Source organism: Lycorma delicatula, chromosome 5 (assembly GCF_047948215.1).
Source record: "Lycorma delicatula isolate Av1 chromosome 5, ASM4794821v1, whole genome shotgun sequence".
NCBI classification, from domain to species: domain Eukaryota; kingdom Metazoa; phylum Arthropoda; class Insecta; order Hemiptera; family Fulgoridae; genus Lycorma; species Lycorma delicatula.
In genome coordinates this window covers 94912115-94927968 of record NC_134459.1, presented here as the reverse complement: position 1 = coordinate 94927968, position 15854 = coordinate 94912115, and the positions used below count along the sequence as shown (strand labels likewise).

The following is a 15854-nucleotide window of genomic DNA, read 5'->3' as shown; positions in this document are numbered from 1 at the left end:
AAATTTTGTGCACTGCGATAAGCTGTGATTAAAAACTTTTTTTTAGGTTATGTTGGGATATAGTATTACTGACTCAAAATTAGGTCTGAAGTCATCTGTTCTTGTTAAAAATATGGGTGTTAGGTTTCTCCAGCATTAAAAAAACGTACCAGTAAACGCAGCATTATAACATCAGTTTAAACATACGAGAAACCAATAATAAGGTACCTAATTCTTTGCTGGTAACATGTTAAAAAGTTTATTATCAGATAAACCTAATGATAAAATTACTAAATAAAAACTAATTCATAAATTAATTTTTAATTAAAAAATAAAGCTTAAATCATTCATTAGCTAATTTTGTTATGAAAGTTTTTAACAATAAGAGTACTTAAGAAATAATAAATGAAACACCTGTTTTTATCTCAATAAAATAAAATTATCAATTTTTAAATAATCTGTTCAAAATGATTCCCATTTTCCTGTAAACAATAATGAAGACTTTGTTGAAATTCAGTCTTACTTTTATTAAAGTTTCTTTAGTTACAGCCCCATATGCTCGTACAATTTTATCTTTCAACTATTGCATGTTAGCACAAATTTCTTTATAAATTATTGATTTTAAGTGACCCCCACAAAGAAACGTCCATTGGTGTAAGATCAGATCTTACCGACCACTCATTTGTTTCCCTTCTGCCTGTCCAATGCCCAGGAAACATTTGGTCCAACACCATTGTTGAACTGGAAGTGAATAGTGAGCAGGTGCTCCATCTTGCTGAAAGTAAGGCTTGTCTTTGTTAAGTAACATGTTTCCATTGTCATTCAACTGATTTTCTGAGGCATGGACTATTAGTGGGTGAATAACTTCATCCAGCAACTGCAAATACTTTTCACTTGTAAAATTCCCATTGATAAATACTGGATCGATTATATTATCACCATAAATCCTAGCCCACACATTTATTTTTTTCAGGATGCTGCATGTTTCAAACATTGAAAACATGAGTATTTACATCGCTCCAGTATTGACAGTTATGCTTATTAACAAACCATTTAGAAAGAAGGTGAATTCATGAGAAAAACAAATATTTTTCATAAACGTTGGATTGTTTATGATTAATTGAATCATTTCTTCACAGAATTCAATCCTTTGAATTTTACACAGAAAAAATCTATTCAATTTAATGTAGTGAAAACAGAATCATAAGAAACTCCAGTTTCACAGGATATTTTACGAATTAGCTCTGAGGATTTGCTACTACATTTCCTAAGATTTCAACCAAAGTTAATTCGTCTAAAACCTTTTGCCCTGCACATTTCTTATTCATGACAGATCAAATCATTAAAATTGTTTAAGAAGTAATATCACATAAATTTATAGTTATTTTTGTTGGATTGAAATTTAAAAAAGTACTACCTCAAATGTTTTTTTGCACCTACCAAGCAGTGGGGTGGGTGGATTTTAATTCTCTTTTCATCAAATTAATTAATTTTTTCAGGTTGTCATTTAATGTAATTAAATTTTAACATTTCCATTTAAGATTTTTGAGTTGGGGTAGGTGTAATGGAAAGGGTGTGTTTCACACCTTTGAAAATAATTTTAAAAAGGTTCCCTCTGAGATTGGTATGCATGCCTACAAACAGAAATACCATGGGACTGATAAATGTAGTAACTTCTCAAATGAGGAATAGTATAAAAATATAAGTTCATCTATAGTGGCATGAGTTTAGAGCATTAAACATTTAAAATAAATGTAACTGCAACGTATGAAAATGATATTCTATTACAATAAACTACATAAATTCTTATCAGTGAAATTTAAGATAATACAGTACTGTACATACATGGTAATATGTAAGAAGTACAAAATTTATTATTGTATGATCCACTTGATGGAAAAAACTAATTTATATCATATTTAACTTATTTTCTTTGTTATTCTTGAGTATCAATCTGCTAGAAGAAAATCTGTAGAAATTAAGTTATATGTAAAAGGTACTCTATTTTTTCCTCTTGTTTACTGATAATCTTTATTAGTATTCCATAACTTTGTTAAAAGGTTTTATAAAAATTAATGTAAGTTGGCAAGAACAAAGTTTTATCTTAAGTAATTTTTTTAACTTTCCCATGGTTGATTAAAAAGAATTGACAGCCATAAAAATTCCATATTTATCCCATTAAACATATGACAGCCATTTAAACAAAAAATTACTATTTGATTTTGTATCAACAGAATAATCTTTATTAAAATGAGAATTTTGTCTGCTTATTACAATAAAGTATATTGATTTCATGTAAATGAACATAAGTAGTGTACATGTAGTTTAGACTTTATATTTACCTTTTCTGTCTTGCTATTACTAGTTTTACATTTCATTTCATAATTACATTTTTTTTTTTGTAAGAAAATCATTTATTGTTGCTCACTCCTGCAACAGTCCAGGTATCAAAGTAAAAAAAAATTTCAAAGTCAGTAATACCTCTTATGACAGCTTAACACATAAAAATGTTTGTGCCTCATAATGGGCATAATAATGAAAAGAATGAAGCTGTTGAATTCTTTATATTTTTGTCATAATGCGAGATTTTAATATCTGGAAAATTGTAATGTCTTATAAGAATGTTTTGTTGTCATATTCAAATTGTTTTTCTAATATCCTTTCAAGCCTTTTGTTTCATACCATTGGTACTGTACTCCAAAGAAATTCTGTTAAATGATAACAGTGAATTTATGTAAGAACACAAGTAAGGGTTTGTCCAAAAACTTTCCTTTCTACTAGGTTTTTTGTATCATTTCTTGGTCAGTGATCTATCACTTACAATTTGATTGCCTGGTTTTTTTGCTTTTTCTCCTCATTTTATGTTTATTTTATCATTTTTATGGAAGTTATTTTAAATTTGAAACATGTGTGAAGATTTAACTTTATAAATGAGATGTTAGTCTGGAGGTCCTGGGTTCAAATCCCGGTCAGGCATGGTATTTTCACACACTAAAAAAATTGTCATTCATCTCATTCTCTGAAGTAATACCTAACAGTGGTTATGGAGATAAAAAAAAAAATGAGATGTTAAAAGAAAGAAATTATATAAGTGCTTTGTCATCTTATTTTACTATTATCAATTTTTAGTATTAACAAAAACATTTTTTGTTAAAAAATTGTTTTCCTTTGAACTGTTTTTTTATTAATGATAAAAACAGAATATTTTGATGATTAAAGAAATAATATTAATCTATTATAAAATAAATTGTTATTAATATTAAAGTGAAGATTTTTGTTTCAACTTGATTTAACATGACAATAAATGAATACACCTTGAATTCTAAAATGAATTCTACAGCTAAGTTGAATGTTTTAACTCATTTCACCCCCTCATCATTGTAGATGATCAAACAAATTGTCGTGGAAAATGGTGAACAGCCTTTTTGAGTCTTATATTTTTTTTAATATTTGGCAGAAATTAACGTTTATTTTTAGAAATAAAGGTTTGAGAATTAATTGAATTTTTATTCAGTAAAAAGAATGTGTTGCTTAGATGATAATTTATAAAGTTGAGAAATAAAATTTCCATACAAATTCTTTGATTATATAGACATTTGATCATTTAAAAAAATTCAGTACTCTTTATCTATATATAAAATCATTTTATACTCTGCACTACATCTCTTTCTTTCTTGAGTCATGGTTCACCAAATTATTAATTTTTCAGGTTGTGAGATTTGTGTATTGAATAATGTTGATGTTGAAGAATTTGTTGAAACATGGATGGCTTTCAGTTTATCACATTTAAATGGAGCTGAACCCACTGTAGAAAATGTATTACAAATGGAACGTAAGGAATTTTCAATGCGTGATATGCTTACAACTAAGGAAGATAACACACCACTTAGAGTTTATAACACTTCATTAAACAGTAGTCTGTATCCTTTTGTATTTTGTTATTGTTGGGTGTATTATATTACAAAATGTGTTATATACAATAGTTGTTAACTATGTTGTAAAGTTAGAGATCCTTTTTGTTAAGTTTTTAATATAGATTACTTTATCATTTATTAACTATCGAAACAATTTGTTTTCATCAGCTGCCTTGAGTGAAAAATGTTAGATTTGTAGGCTGTAATAAACATTTGTATATCCTTTCTGTTACCAAAACAAGTAACTGTAAAACATTTTGGCATATTGTATACTGATAGCATAAACAGGACATAATGCATTCATTTATAGTTTTTTCTTTTTTTTTACCACTGAGGTTGGTCCTGTGTTTTAAAGTATTCCACAACGTCAGTGGAGCCTTGCCTCGCCTCAAACCTTTCAAGACCCTATGAGATACAACAAAGTTATGTCTTACAGGTGTTGTTCACTCGGCAGGTTGAGACTCTGTCTTCACTTTGCCATGTCTCTAATCAGGGCCCACCCATGAGGGCCTCTGCCAGGACTTTGGTCTTACAGTACCCAAGCGTGGTCCCCATTCACTTACCGAGAGTGGGGCTGCCCTCAGTAATCCCTACTCGAATCCTTATGTCCCGTCCCAGTGGCATCCTTCTCTTTTGTACCAATTATTCTGGTCACCAAAATCACAACCAGATTGCATTCGCATTTGCCCGTCAAAATGAATGACATTGTCTCTTTTGGCGTGAGTCTTTGTAGCCTGAGGTTTCTCTGGGTCTCGTCCCATTTATGACAGTAGTATGTAGTGTTTGGCAGTTTTGTTCTTACCACAGTATGTACATAATGGCGAAGCTCTTTTTCTGAATCGGTAGAAGTAGGTCTCAAACTTACCATGCCCAGTGAGCAACTGGTTAGGATGTGTGTGGGTGGTCCTTAACACTTATCCATCTGCACGTGGGATAATTGTCCTTGTCCAGCTACCTGTGTGGGATTCACTTGTGTGTCAATCTGCTTGCCATTCCTCTAATAAGGACCTTCTAGCCTTAGTCCTAACCCTCTATAATATTCTTGCCCTTAATTTAACAGATGGTATGCCTGCAATAACCTCTGTTACACTCCTTGATACAGTTTTATAAGAAGAAGTTATTCTGATGGCCACTCTTCTTTGTAGCGCAGCTACTTTGTTCACATTTTTCTTTTTATCAAAAGTCATGCTGGCACTGCATAAAAAATTATGGATGTTACCACTGTCAGTATGAGTATACTTCTGGATGATCTTGGGCCCCTGTGGTTGCTCATTAATCTGCTTAGCTTGCTGTTGCCCCTTCAGCATGTTGGGTAATTTAATCAAGATGTGTATTAAACAGCCTGTTATGCATACTTCAGGTGCATTCCCAGGTATTTTACACTTCTAGATGTGGGAGTGTATACAAGTAAGTTGTATGTGACTGGTCAATTATACATTTGTTTCTGGTTTAGGATTTATGTGTAACAAGGTTAATGTTATATTTTTCTGGATTTTTTTTTTTATCATGTTATGGTATATCTTCATAGATAAACCATCCTTTACCATTTTCCACTTTGTTTACATATCTTTGATCCCTTCTTCACTATTTTGGTATCTGTTGAGACATCATCTTATATGGTGGGGGACTACCTGCAAACCGATTCAGGGATTCTGATCCCTTGTCCATTAGCCTAAATGATAAAGTGCATGTCATCTTATAATCTTCTAAACTATAAACAATATGGTTAAATGTAAGTTAGCTTCATTTTGAATCTGAAATTATAGCATACTAGTAAATGCACATCCATAATGTGCATTTGTTGGCAGATTCCTTATGCCACCATTGTTTCTTTCCATTTCTGTTCTAAGCCTCCTCCTTTGTATCCTTGTAGTTTACTATCTTCACCTCATCTATTTTTTTGTTGCTTTTCCTAGAGATAGAATGAGAAACTATTTTAACAATTAAATGAAGTTAAAATCATATCAATGCAAGGAATTATCAGTAGGATTTTTAATACAGTTGTTTTCCATTGCCTGCATTCTAATACCATTGACTTCCTGAAAGAGTTCCTTAGGTTTTGCAGGGAAAGTTTACCATTACTGGGGCAATAGAATGGTTTGTATCCACTCTCTGAGGAGGTTGTTGGCACTTGTAATGGGGGAACTCCTTATACCAGGACTAATTTGGACTTTTCATTCATTTGCTGTTTATGTGTACTAGCAATTGTTAATATATACAATCTTTAAATTTCTCTAATATGTGGAAGTGAATATCAACATTTTCCCTGCACTCTATCTCAGATGTTAAGGTATTATCTAGTTTCTGTAGTATATTTAGAGAGGTAAATACAAATATACATTCAATTAATTTTTTTGGGGACATGATTTTATTCATGTCATGCATACTTCAAGAAGACAATATTACTGCAGGATTGCATTGTAAAATAAAATTTGTTAAAGATTAATAGATAATTTAATGTTTAAAAGTGGCTGTAATAGTTTCAGCATTACTATTAAGATCACATTACAGGAAAGAGAGCAACTAAGGTTTTTGTGATTTATGAATGATCGGCTAATTACTAGAACGTGCACATTAAAGTGCATCCTTTGACTTCTAATAACTATAGTGAATGGAATATGATCATTTGACCAAATCCATTATTCCAACGAATATGAGTGAAGTAATTAACAGAAACTGGGCTTACCAGAACAATTTTTTCTATTTTATTAGTAATGTCTAACACTGAGAATCAATTCTAAGACTTACTAGTCTTAGAATAAATTTATCTCACTATACTGAATATAAGCTACAAAAATGTGATTTTTTTTTAGTTCATAAAAAAGAATTTAAATGCCTTAAAATTATTTGAAAACTATAAATATTAATACTTAAGACAGATGTGGTTATCTTCCCCAAATTCAATGTAAAACATGAGAAACGTAATGGTAAATTGTTGAAACAGTATAGTTTAATTGATTGAAGGAATGTTCATATCTCTTTCTCTCTGCAAATAAATGGTTTCATTTCATATTGGTATTCAACTTGAATTATTATGTGCTTAGCTGTGGGTAAGCACACACAGCTCTTGTTAATTATTAACAAGGTAAAATTATTTTTCTTTTTTGTACTCATTTAGACATAATAGTTACCAGCAAGTTAATAGGTCACTATCAGTTTAAAATGATATTTTTGCAGACAAAAGTGGTTTATGTTAATGATGGAAATGTAAAACTTACTACAGTATGTCACATTTTGAATAATCTTTAGCATGTAACAATTCAAAAGTGGTGTTGCAATATTTAGGTTGATAGATGTGTTTGGAAATTGCCAGGAATGTGCAATATTTCACCATTATTTTAATTAATTGTTATGTTAGTGTAAGAAAAAAATTGGTTTAGTGTAAGCATGTGATTAAATGAGAATATATCTCTGGTTCCTTATAAAAATGTAGATGAGCTACATGTTAGGCACTAAAATTTATGACAGTTTAACTGTGGAAATAAACTTTGCTACATCTGGTGAGTGAGTGGCTGAATTTAATGACAGATTTATCAAAATCAGGGCTGAAATATAACAATAAAGGAGGATTTTGTTTTATGAAAGTTTGTGAGCTTAAATTCTACAGTTTTACAATTTGCAGTTTTACAGTAATGGTGTAACTATTTTTTATTATACATTACAAAAAATAAAAATATTTATATTTCAAAAATTACTCCAAAAAATTCCATTAGAGTAACAGTAATTAAACCATGATCATCTAAACTGAAGTACTGCTAATAAAAAAGCCTCAAATGCTAGACATTAATGGAATTTAATACATTTCCATATTTTTAAAAGTAACTTCAATCTTGGGTGAAAATTAGATTGCAGGGGACATTATTATCATCTTTGAAATAGATTTATTCTATATATATAGCTTTGTTGATATCTGTAAATTGTCCTAAATCTGCATTAAAAAAATTTTCTGTGTGATTGAATAAACTAAAGTTGATATTTTTTTAATCCATTGTGTTGATTTTTATTAGTAAACTGATATGTGTACATTTACTGTTAATCAGGATATCAATGTAATGTGATGATTCTAATATTTGAATGTCTTGAGAAATGCATTCTGAAAATTAGAGGGTGAAACAGCATTTTGGAATTAGAGTTACTTTGTTAGATGCAGTTTCCCTATAAGTTAACGAGCAGTAATTGGGTGGGGGAAGAAGATGAAATTATAATGAATGAACTTCAAATGTGCTATGTGCTGAAATATTCATAGAATTAATTGTTTGGAAGAAGTAATATTACTTTACGCTTGTTGATTTTACTTAATCTTTATCTACTGGACTAAAATTGTGCAGAACGTATGTAAGGCGATTAATTTAGGTCTGTTGGTAACAGCTGATTTTGTTTATATAAAATCAATATTTTATAAGCAAAGGCTTTTTTCTCTTAAATTGATAATAAATTTTTTAGATACAAAGTAAGTAGATTCACTCAAGTGAATCTTTTTGTAATTATTTCTGTACATTTTTAAATTGTGCTGGGTTTTCCTTAATTGAAACATCAGTATAGAAGATGACAGTAGTTACTGTACAACACCAAAAGTAAGTAAATTTTTTAATTTATATTTATTTATTAGTTTATTACAATTTAAATTATTTTATACATTTAGTTACCTATTTGAATAACATGTAAATTAGTGTATATTATTGATTTGAGATCACAAGTCAAATGGTGTTTATTTTCCTTTTACTTTTTATTTATTATTTCTTTAACTGTGTTTCACTGAAGATCAGTGTTTTGAACTGTTATTTATTTTGACAAAAAAAATTGAAATAGTTTACCATCTTTATTAGTAGTGTGGAAAAGATTGTCCATTTTTAGCAGTATTTGATAACTTATATATTTATAAAATATAAAGTCCTGAAGTGTTCTTGGTGTTCATTTTCTCATTCTACGAGGGTGAATCAAATATAAATGGTAATTTTTTTAATAAATTATTGATTAATAATATACACAATTCATACCTTCATCATTTTTCTGTATAGTCTCCTGTACAATCTTGACAATTTTGCCAATCATTTGGAAGCTTGAATATTCCTTGTTCATAAATGTTTGAGGACGAGTCGTCAACAAATTGCGCATGTGCTCCCCGTCATCTTTGTTTTTGAATCGTTCCCCACCAAGTGATTCTTTCAAGGGCACAAACAAAAAATAGCCACAGGGGAAAAATCTGGACTAGGGAGGGTGGTCGAGGGTTTCCCAGTGAATTTTTTCCAATTTATCCCTTGTCAAAATAGTGGTGTGCAGCCTAGCATTGTCATGGAGAATGATGACATCTCTGATGGGCATAACCCATCATTTGTTACGGTAGGTAGCTTTTGTTGACTGTAGCAGCAGGCAGTAGTAAGCCGCATTCACCGTTTGTTGACTGTGGAGAAAATCAATGAGTAAAATTCCTCTTGAGTCAAAAAAAATCATTCCAAAAACTTTTCTGGGGGAAAGATGAATTTTGGCCTAAAATTCATCTACCCATTACTTTTACAAATCAAAGGGAGTATGTTTCAAAATATTAAAATTACTATTTTTTTTTTCAGAAGATCTTTTTTGGAGCTACTTTTCAGCTCTGTCACTACCATTGACTAAGGAGAAATTTATAGTTGCTCCTTGTTCAAATGAATATTTATATATGTTTACAGGCAGTAGTGTATTTGCAGTTTTTGGAAGATGAATCATAATTATTGGTTTGAACATATGAATATCAATTGTGATCATATCAGTTTTAATTTCCATTAGTAGGTTTATATCAGATAACAAAACAAAAACAGTTATTTATTTTATCTTAATTTGTGGTATGTATTTATCAAATTGATAAGTAATAAATTTTGGAGTTGTGTTTAGAGTGGTTGACTGACCTTTTAAAGTTTTAATTAGCTGTTTGAATACATTTATGTGAATAAATTAATGATGTGTATAAACTCCACCAAGTTTAAGATATGCTTAAAAAATTAATTTTCCAAAAACCTTCTTATTAGATGATTGTTTAAATAAGTTTTAAGTTTTGTATATTGGTTATATAGTTACTAATTTGAGTTTTTTAAAATGAGTTTGTTAAGAAGTAAAGGATAGATTATTTTGTTTGAATTATGAGCTTAGTTAAATGAGCTATTTTTTACAAAGTGATTTTTGCAGTTACTGTTTTCAATTGATTATTAGAATGTACTGATTTTATATTTGTTTTTAGTTTTTTAATTAAAAAGTTCAAAATATAACATTCATTAATTTCTGCCACACTGGAGGCGGAGGTTTAATCAGTGGGTTATTCGATATCCAAAGTCGACTTGTTCTTTGAGACACCAAAATAGTTCATTAATTTGTCCTGTTGCTGAATATTGTGCTCTCGGAATTGGTAGACCCATTTTTCACAAATCTATAAAATGTATAAATCACGTTTTAAATGTGCAATATTCTTGTTTCAGTGAGTGTTAACGTAGTTGTTGCTGTAGGTTACCCATCACTAATAAAATGGTGGTTTTTTTTTTTTTTTTAAGTAAGGGAACAATTTTAATTGTCTGTAAATCGGTAGTACTATTCAGTAAAATGTTTTCCGCATTAGTAAAAATTGTTTTACGTGAAGTGAAGAATAGTACTGGGTTGAGTGGTCTTTTTTCGCACTTAATATCGATAAACATTCATTTTAATTCTGTTTTTATTTTTGCAGATTAAATTTAGGTCGTTTAAATAGTATGTTGTATAAAATTCATGTTGACCGGTCTAACTGTTCTTCGGACTGTGGGGAGTTCTTTTGTGAACAGTATTTTTTGTACAGTTTTGTTTAGGGTATGCCGGTTGATCACGTTTATGTTTTACTCCGTTGTTAATGTAATTTTACTATTACATATTCCAGAAAAAAAAATTCTTTTTGTGGGGATTTTTATTTAATTTTTTTAATAAAAGAATGAATGTTGCGTGCTTAATAATAGTTTTTTTCAGTCGTTTTCTATGCAGCGATGTATCAAGGCGTTAGAAGAAGATGATGAGCATGAAGTAAGATAGAAGGCAAAACCAGTCTTGATCTCCCCACTACTCAACTAGTTCTTTCCCCGCCTTGACCCCACTCTAGTGTCTTTCTCCCGCCACTCTCTTGTTTCCTCAAGGCCAAGTATGTACGACTAGAGATGTAGACGGATTTCTTTTTGTTTGGTGGTTTTAGACCTTGATTTAATTTCTTCGTAAATTATTTTCGTGTTAACTATCTATAGTGATATATTAGCTAGTCAAATATGAGGCATTTATTATTTTGGTGAGTTTTTTTTGTATTCTTTTTTCTCTGTTGATTTAATTTTGACGCTTAATTGTGTCTTCGAATCGGTTAGGGTCGCGTCATAAGAACGTTGTGTGCTGGAATCTGTATCGACGCCATACCGAGCCAGTAACAGATATTTCGAAAAGTAATTTTGCAATTTACCGATATACTCTTTTGTATGTTAAGCTACGTTTGGGTTTTAATTCAATACCATTATTTTTTTAATTCATTAACATATCTTAAATGTATTTAATTAAGTTTATAATCGCCTAATTCTTAATACCTGTGGCTTTAGACTTAACGTAGGCGTTATTCCAACAAACTGTTGATTCTCGTTTCTCTAGCTGGCGACTAGTCCGCCAAACTAACTTCTGCCGTTTCTTGATTTTGATTTCAGGCTTATTTTCAGTATTCGCTTACCATTTCTTAGGTACTTTTGTTAACTTTTATGTTTTGTTTGAGTATCTTTTCGTTATTTAATGTAATTTAGTAATGTGATTTTTAGATACGCCTTAATTTTATGTACACTACGAATGCAGTTTATTTGAAAGGATTAGAATTAACCATTTTAATTAAAAAGTTGTTTATTTTGATTTTTTTGTATTTCACCTTGTTAGTACATTTTTTGTGTTATGCCTTTTTTATAATTCGCCTATTCAAGAATTTTCCACCTCGATATTGGTCTTAAAATGTCGGTTTAAAATACAATATTGATAATATTTATATGTGGACATATGTGGTAATTAAATTTTCTTGTACAATCCACAAATACTTTTTTTTTTAATATAAAATATTCCTGTGTTAATAGTTAAAGGATCTGTAATAGTGTTGATTGTTACTGAATTTTAGATATTCTGTTGGTAATTTCAAATGCCCTTTTTTGTATGTTTAATATTGTGTAGTTGCAGATTTTTTCCTGTAAAGCCATTAAATACTGCATTGGCAGGACCAATAGCTCTTATTTCATTTTAATTTAATGGTAAGTCTTTGTTTTTGCCATTACAGTAAATTGTGATGTTATTTTATATCCTATATTATTTTTTTTATTAAGGGAGAAATTCTAATTTTACTCTTTTTTTATAATACACTACTATATTTTTGTGCCTGTAAAATCTGAATCTAGAAATTTTAAAAACTGCGTTCAATTTTTATGTAGATTACTCAGGTGAAGAATTCATTGAAGTTAATGTAATTTAAAAAAAAAAAATTAACTATTGTATTATTTTCTATTTGTTGGGAATTCTTTTGATGAGGAAGTTTCATGGAAACTTTTCCTTTTGATTAAAACTTATGTTTGTTAGCAATTAGTTTAGTTCTTTCAAAACCAATTCTTTTTTCCATTTTTCTACATTCCTTCACCATTAGTAAAATTTTTCCTTTGAGAATTTTTAATCTGAACCAATTTTTGGTAGTTGTATTTTGCTCTTAGAACGTGGTTACATTGATGTTATGTACATATCTACTGAATATTTTATTTTTTTTAGATTAAAATAATGTACACTGCCAATTTTTAAACTTAGCTTTATTTAAAATGAATTGTCTTTCTTTCTGCTCTTTATCTTTTGAGCAAGGACTGACTGCCTGTTGCATTTGGCTACTTAAAAATTTATAAATTATTTGAATCAGACTTTTGTGAGCTTCTATATTTGTAAATATTAACATCTGAAGTACGCTATACAAAAATAATTCATAATATTTTTGCTAGATCTTGTCAATTTTTCATTTATTTGCCCCATTTCATTAGTGTTGCTTAGCATGTACACATAAAAGTTAATGCATTAATTGGGATATTCAAAATTTTTCTTGCCATTTCTTATGAAAATTTATTTGATTTTATCCGTCAGATTAATTTTCTATGCTGTATTCTATTGCATAAATTCCTTGGAAAATCGTATCTGAATTTTGCAGATTTTGGTCCTGTGGTCCTGTTTCTTCTTCCTATCTCACCTACATAATCCTGAGATATCTATATTGTATCTCTTCTTATCTCTCTTTTCACCTTTAAGTGCCTTGCTACTATTAATTGCTCTTACTTCCCACTTGTATTTTCATGTAAGATGGTTTTTCTCTTCATTCCTTTTGTACTTTTAGTGGATAGTTGTGCCCAACCAAAGTACCTGATATCATATTGATGAATAATTCTTGATCAAATAATTGGTTAAGCCATCAGTAATTGACAGATTGCTGAATTCAGGCAAAGATGATTGAATTTTAAAGTCTTGCTCTCTTCTTAAGATTTTTTTTAATAGTTTGCCTAAAATTGTTGGGATATATTAAATGTATGTAGTAATTTGCAAACAAAGATGCAAGAAGGAATTTCCATTCACAATTTGTATATAATTGCATTGGTGTTTCCTTCCATTTATATTACTGATAAGGTGGCGTTTTCAAGCAGTGAGTGAAGTAACCTTATTACATTTAAAAGTTTTATTCTTAATCTATTATCAAGGGTGTACTGTTGTTTCTAAATATCTTTTCTCGGTTTTGCCTTCAAAAAACTGCTATTTTGAATATAATTTATCTTACGTAATTTTTTTTGTTGAAATTATCACAGTTTTTCCCCATTCGAATAGAATTTTATTTTTAAACTTTTCATGTGTCAGTTTTATTAAGGTAAGTGTTTTGTAAAATCCACGGGAGTTTTTTATAGATGCTGTATTTTTTTATGTAAATTACTATACATTATTTTAAAATGGAGGTGATAAATCATTCATAATTAAAAAGTAAAAATAGAATTACGATAAATAAATTTGAGTTGTTGAATGACAATTGATGGGGGTAAGTTAAGAGATCTGGGTTTACCTGATACACTAGATTGGGTGTTATTTACAGTAAATAGGTATGAAAAACAGTCTGTTGACAAAACTATGACAGATTTCTTCCCACTAACCCATATCACACTAGCAGATGCAAGTATGATAATGGGTCAGACAGAGTTGTCGCTTATATTCAAAATCTGTTAAGCATTTTGGGAACAAAAAGATCAAGGATATTAGAGACAATTGAATGAGGAAGGCGCAATTTATTTATAACAGGAAAAGACTTAAATTTCACTTTACAGCCAAATTCCCACTGGAAAATAAAGAGGTATAATCAAGGCCCTGTTGCATATTGTAAGTGCAAAAAGAAAACACAAAAATATGTAATGTAATAGTCATTTGAGTAAATATTATTTTTATATTACGTAAAACATTTAGTTATTAATTTCTAAGGTTAAAATTATTTAAAAAGTGTTAACAAAGGAGTTTTTAAAGTTTTCTTTATTGTTGTGGACAGTCTGTTGGAGAAAATACAAATCTTTGTTTTTTGCTTTCAGTCATTTGATTGGTTTGATGCAGCTCTTCAAGATTTTGTATTTAGTGTGCCAGTCATTTGATTTTGGTGTACCACCTACATCCCTAACATACTCTAAACTTTGCCTGCCTGCACAATTTTTCCCATCTACCTGCCCCTCCAGTATTAAAGCAACTATTCCAGGATGTGAATATGTGGCCTATATGTCTGTCTCCTTTTAACTATATTTTTCCAAATGGTTCTTTCTTCATCATTTTGTTGCAACACCTCTTCATTTGTCACTTTATCCAACTATCTGATTTTTAAGATTCTCCTATAGCACCATAATTCAAAAGCTTCTAATCTTTTCTTCTTGGATACTCCAATCGTCCAACATTCACTTCCATATAAAGCTCCACACATATATTTTCAAAAATGCTTTCCTGATGTTTAAATTAATTTTTGAAGTAAACAAATTATATTTCTGACTGAAAGCTTCTTTTGCCTGTGCTATTCGGCATCATTAACTGCTAGTTCTATGTAAAGATTAATGGGGATAGAGAACATCCTTGTCAGACTCCCTTTTTTTATTATTACTTCTTTCTTATGTTCAATTATTACTGTTGCTGTTTGGTTCTTGTAAATGTTGGCAATTGTTCTTCTATCTCTGTACTTGAACCCTAATTTTTTATAATCCTCAACATTTTATTCCAGTCCACGTTATGGAATGCCTTTTCTAGGTCTATAATCGCCAAGTATGTTGGTTTGTTTTTCTTTAATCTTTCTTCTACTATTAATCTGAGGCCTAAAATTGCTTCCCTTGTCCTTATACTTTTCCTGAAACCAAATTGGTCTTCTCCTAACAGTTCTTCCACTCTCCTCTCAATTCTTCTGTATAGAATTCTAGTTAAGATTTTTTATGCATTACTAGTTAAACTAATTGTTCTGTATTCTTCACATTTATCTGCTCCTGCTCTCTTTGGTATCATGACAGTAACACTCTTTGAAGTCTGACAGAACTTCCCCGTTTTCATAAATATTACTCACCAGCTTGTATAATCTATCTATCGCTTCCTCACCTGCACTTCACACTAATTCTGCAGGTATTGCAGGAGCCTTTCTGCCATTCAAATCTTTTAATGCTTTCTTAAATTCAGATCTCAGTATTGTTTTTCCCCTTTCATCCGCTTCGACTTCCTCTGTAACACCAGTTTCTAATTCATTTCCTTAGTATAACTCTTCAATGTATTCCACCCATCTATCAACCTTTCCTTTCGTATTATAAGTCCGTGTACTATCTTTAACACATTAGATTTTAATTTATGTACCACAAAATTCTCCTTGACTTTCCTGTACGTTCTGTCTATTTTACCAACGATCATTTCTTTTTCCATTTCTGAACACTTTTCTTT

The 15854-nt window shown here is 30.1% G+C and overlaps 1 protein-coding gene across 2 annotated transcripts in view; it reads left to right on the top strand.

Annotated features, from left to right (window-relative positions):
- PolA2 (DNA polymerase alpha subunit B) overlaps positions 1-15854 on the top strand; it is a 55669-nt gene that overhangs the window by 3466 nt on the left and 36349 nt on the right. Inside the window, exons 2-3 of one of the 2 annotated variants that reach the window (XM_075366686.1) lie at positions 3689-3899; positions 8431-8467. The exons of the other annotated variant lie outside the window; for it this stretch is intronic. Coding sequence (XP_075222801.1) covers positions 3689-3899; positions 8431-8467 — 248 coding nt within the window. The remainder of the gene's footprint in view (positions 1-3688; positions 3900-8430; positions 8468-15854) is intronic. 2 annotated transcript variants of the gene reach the window in all.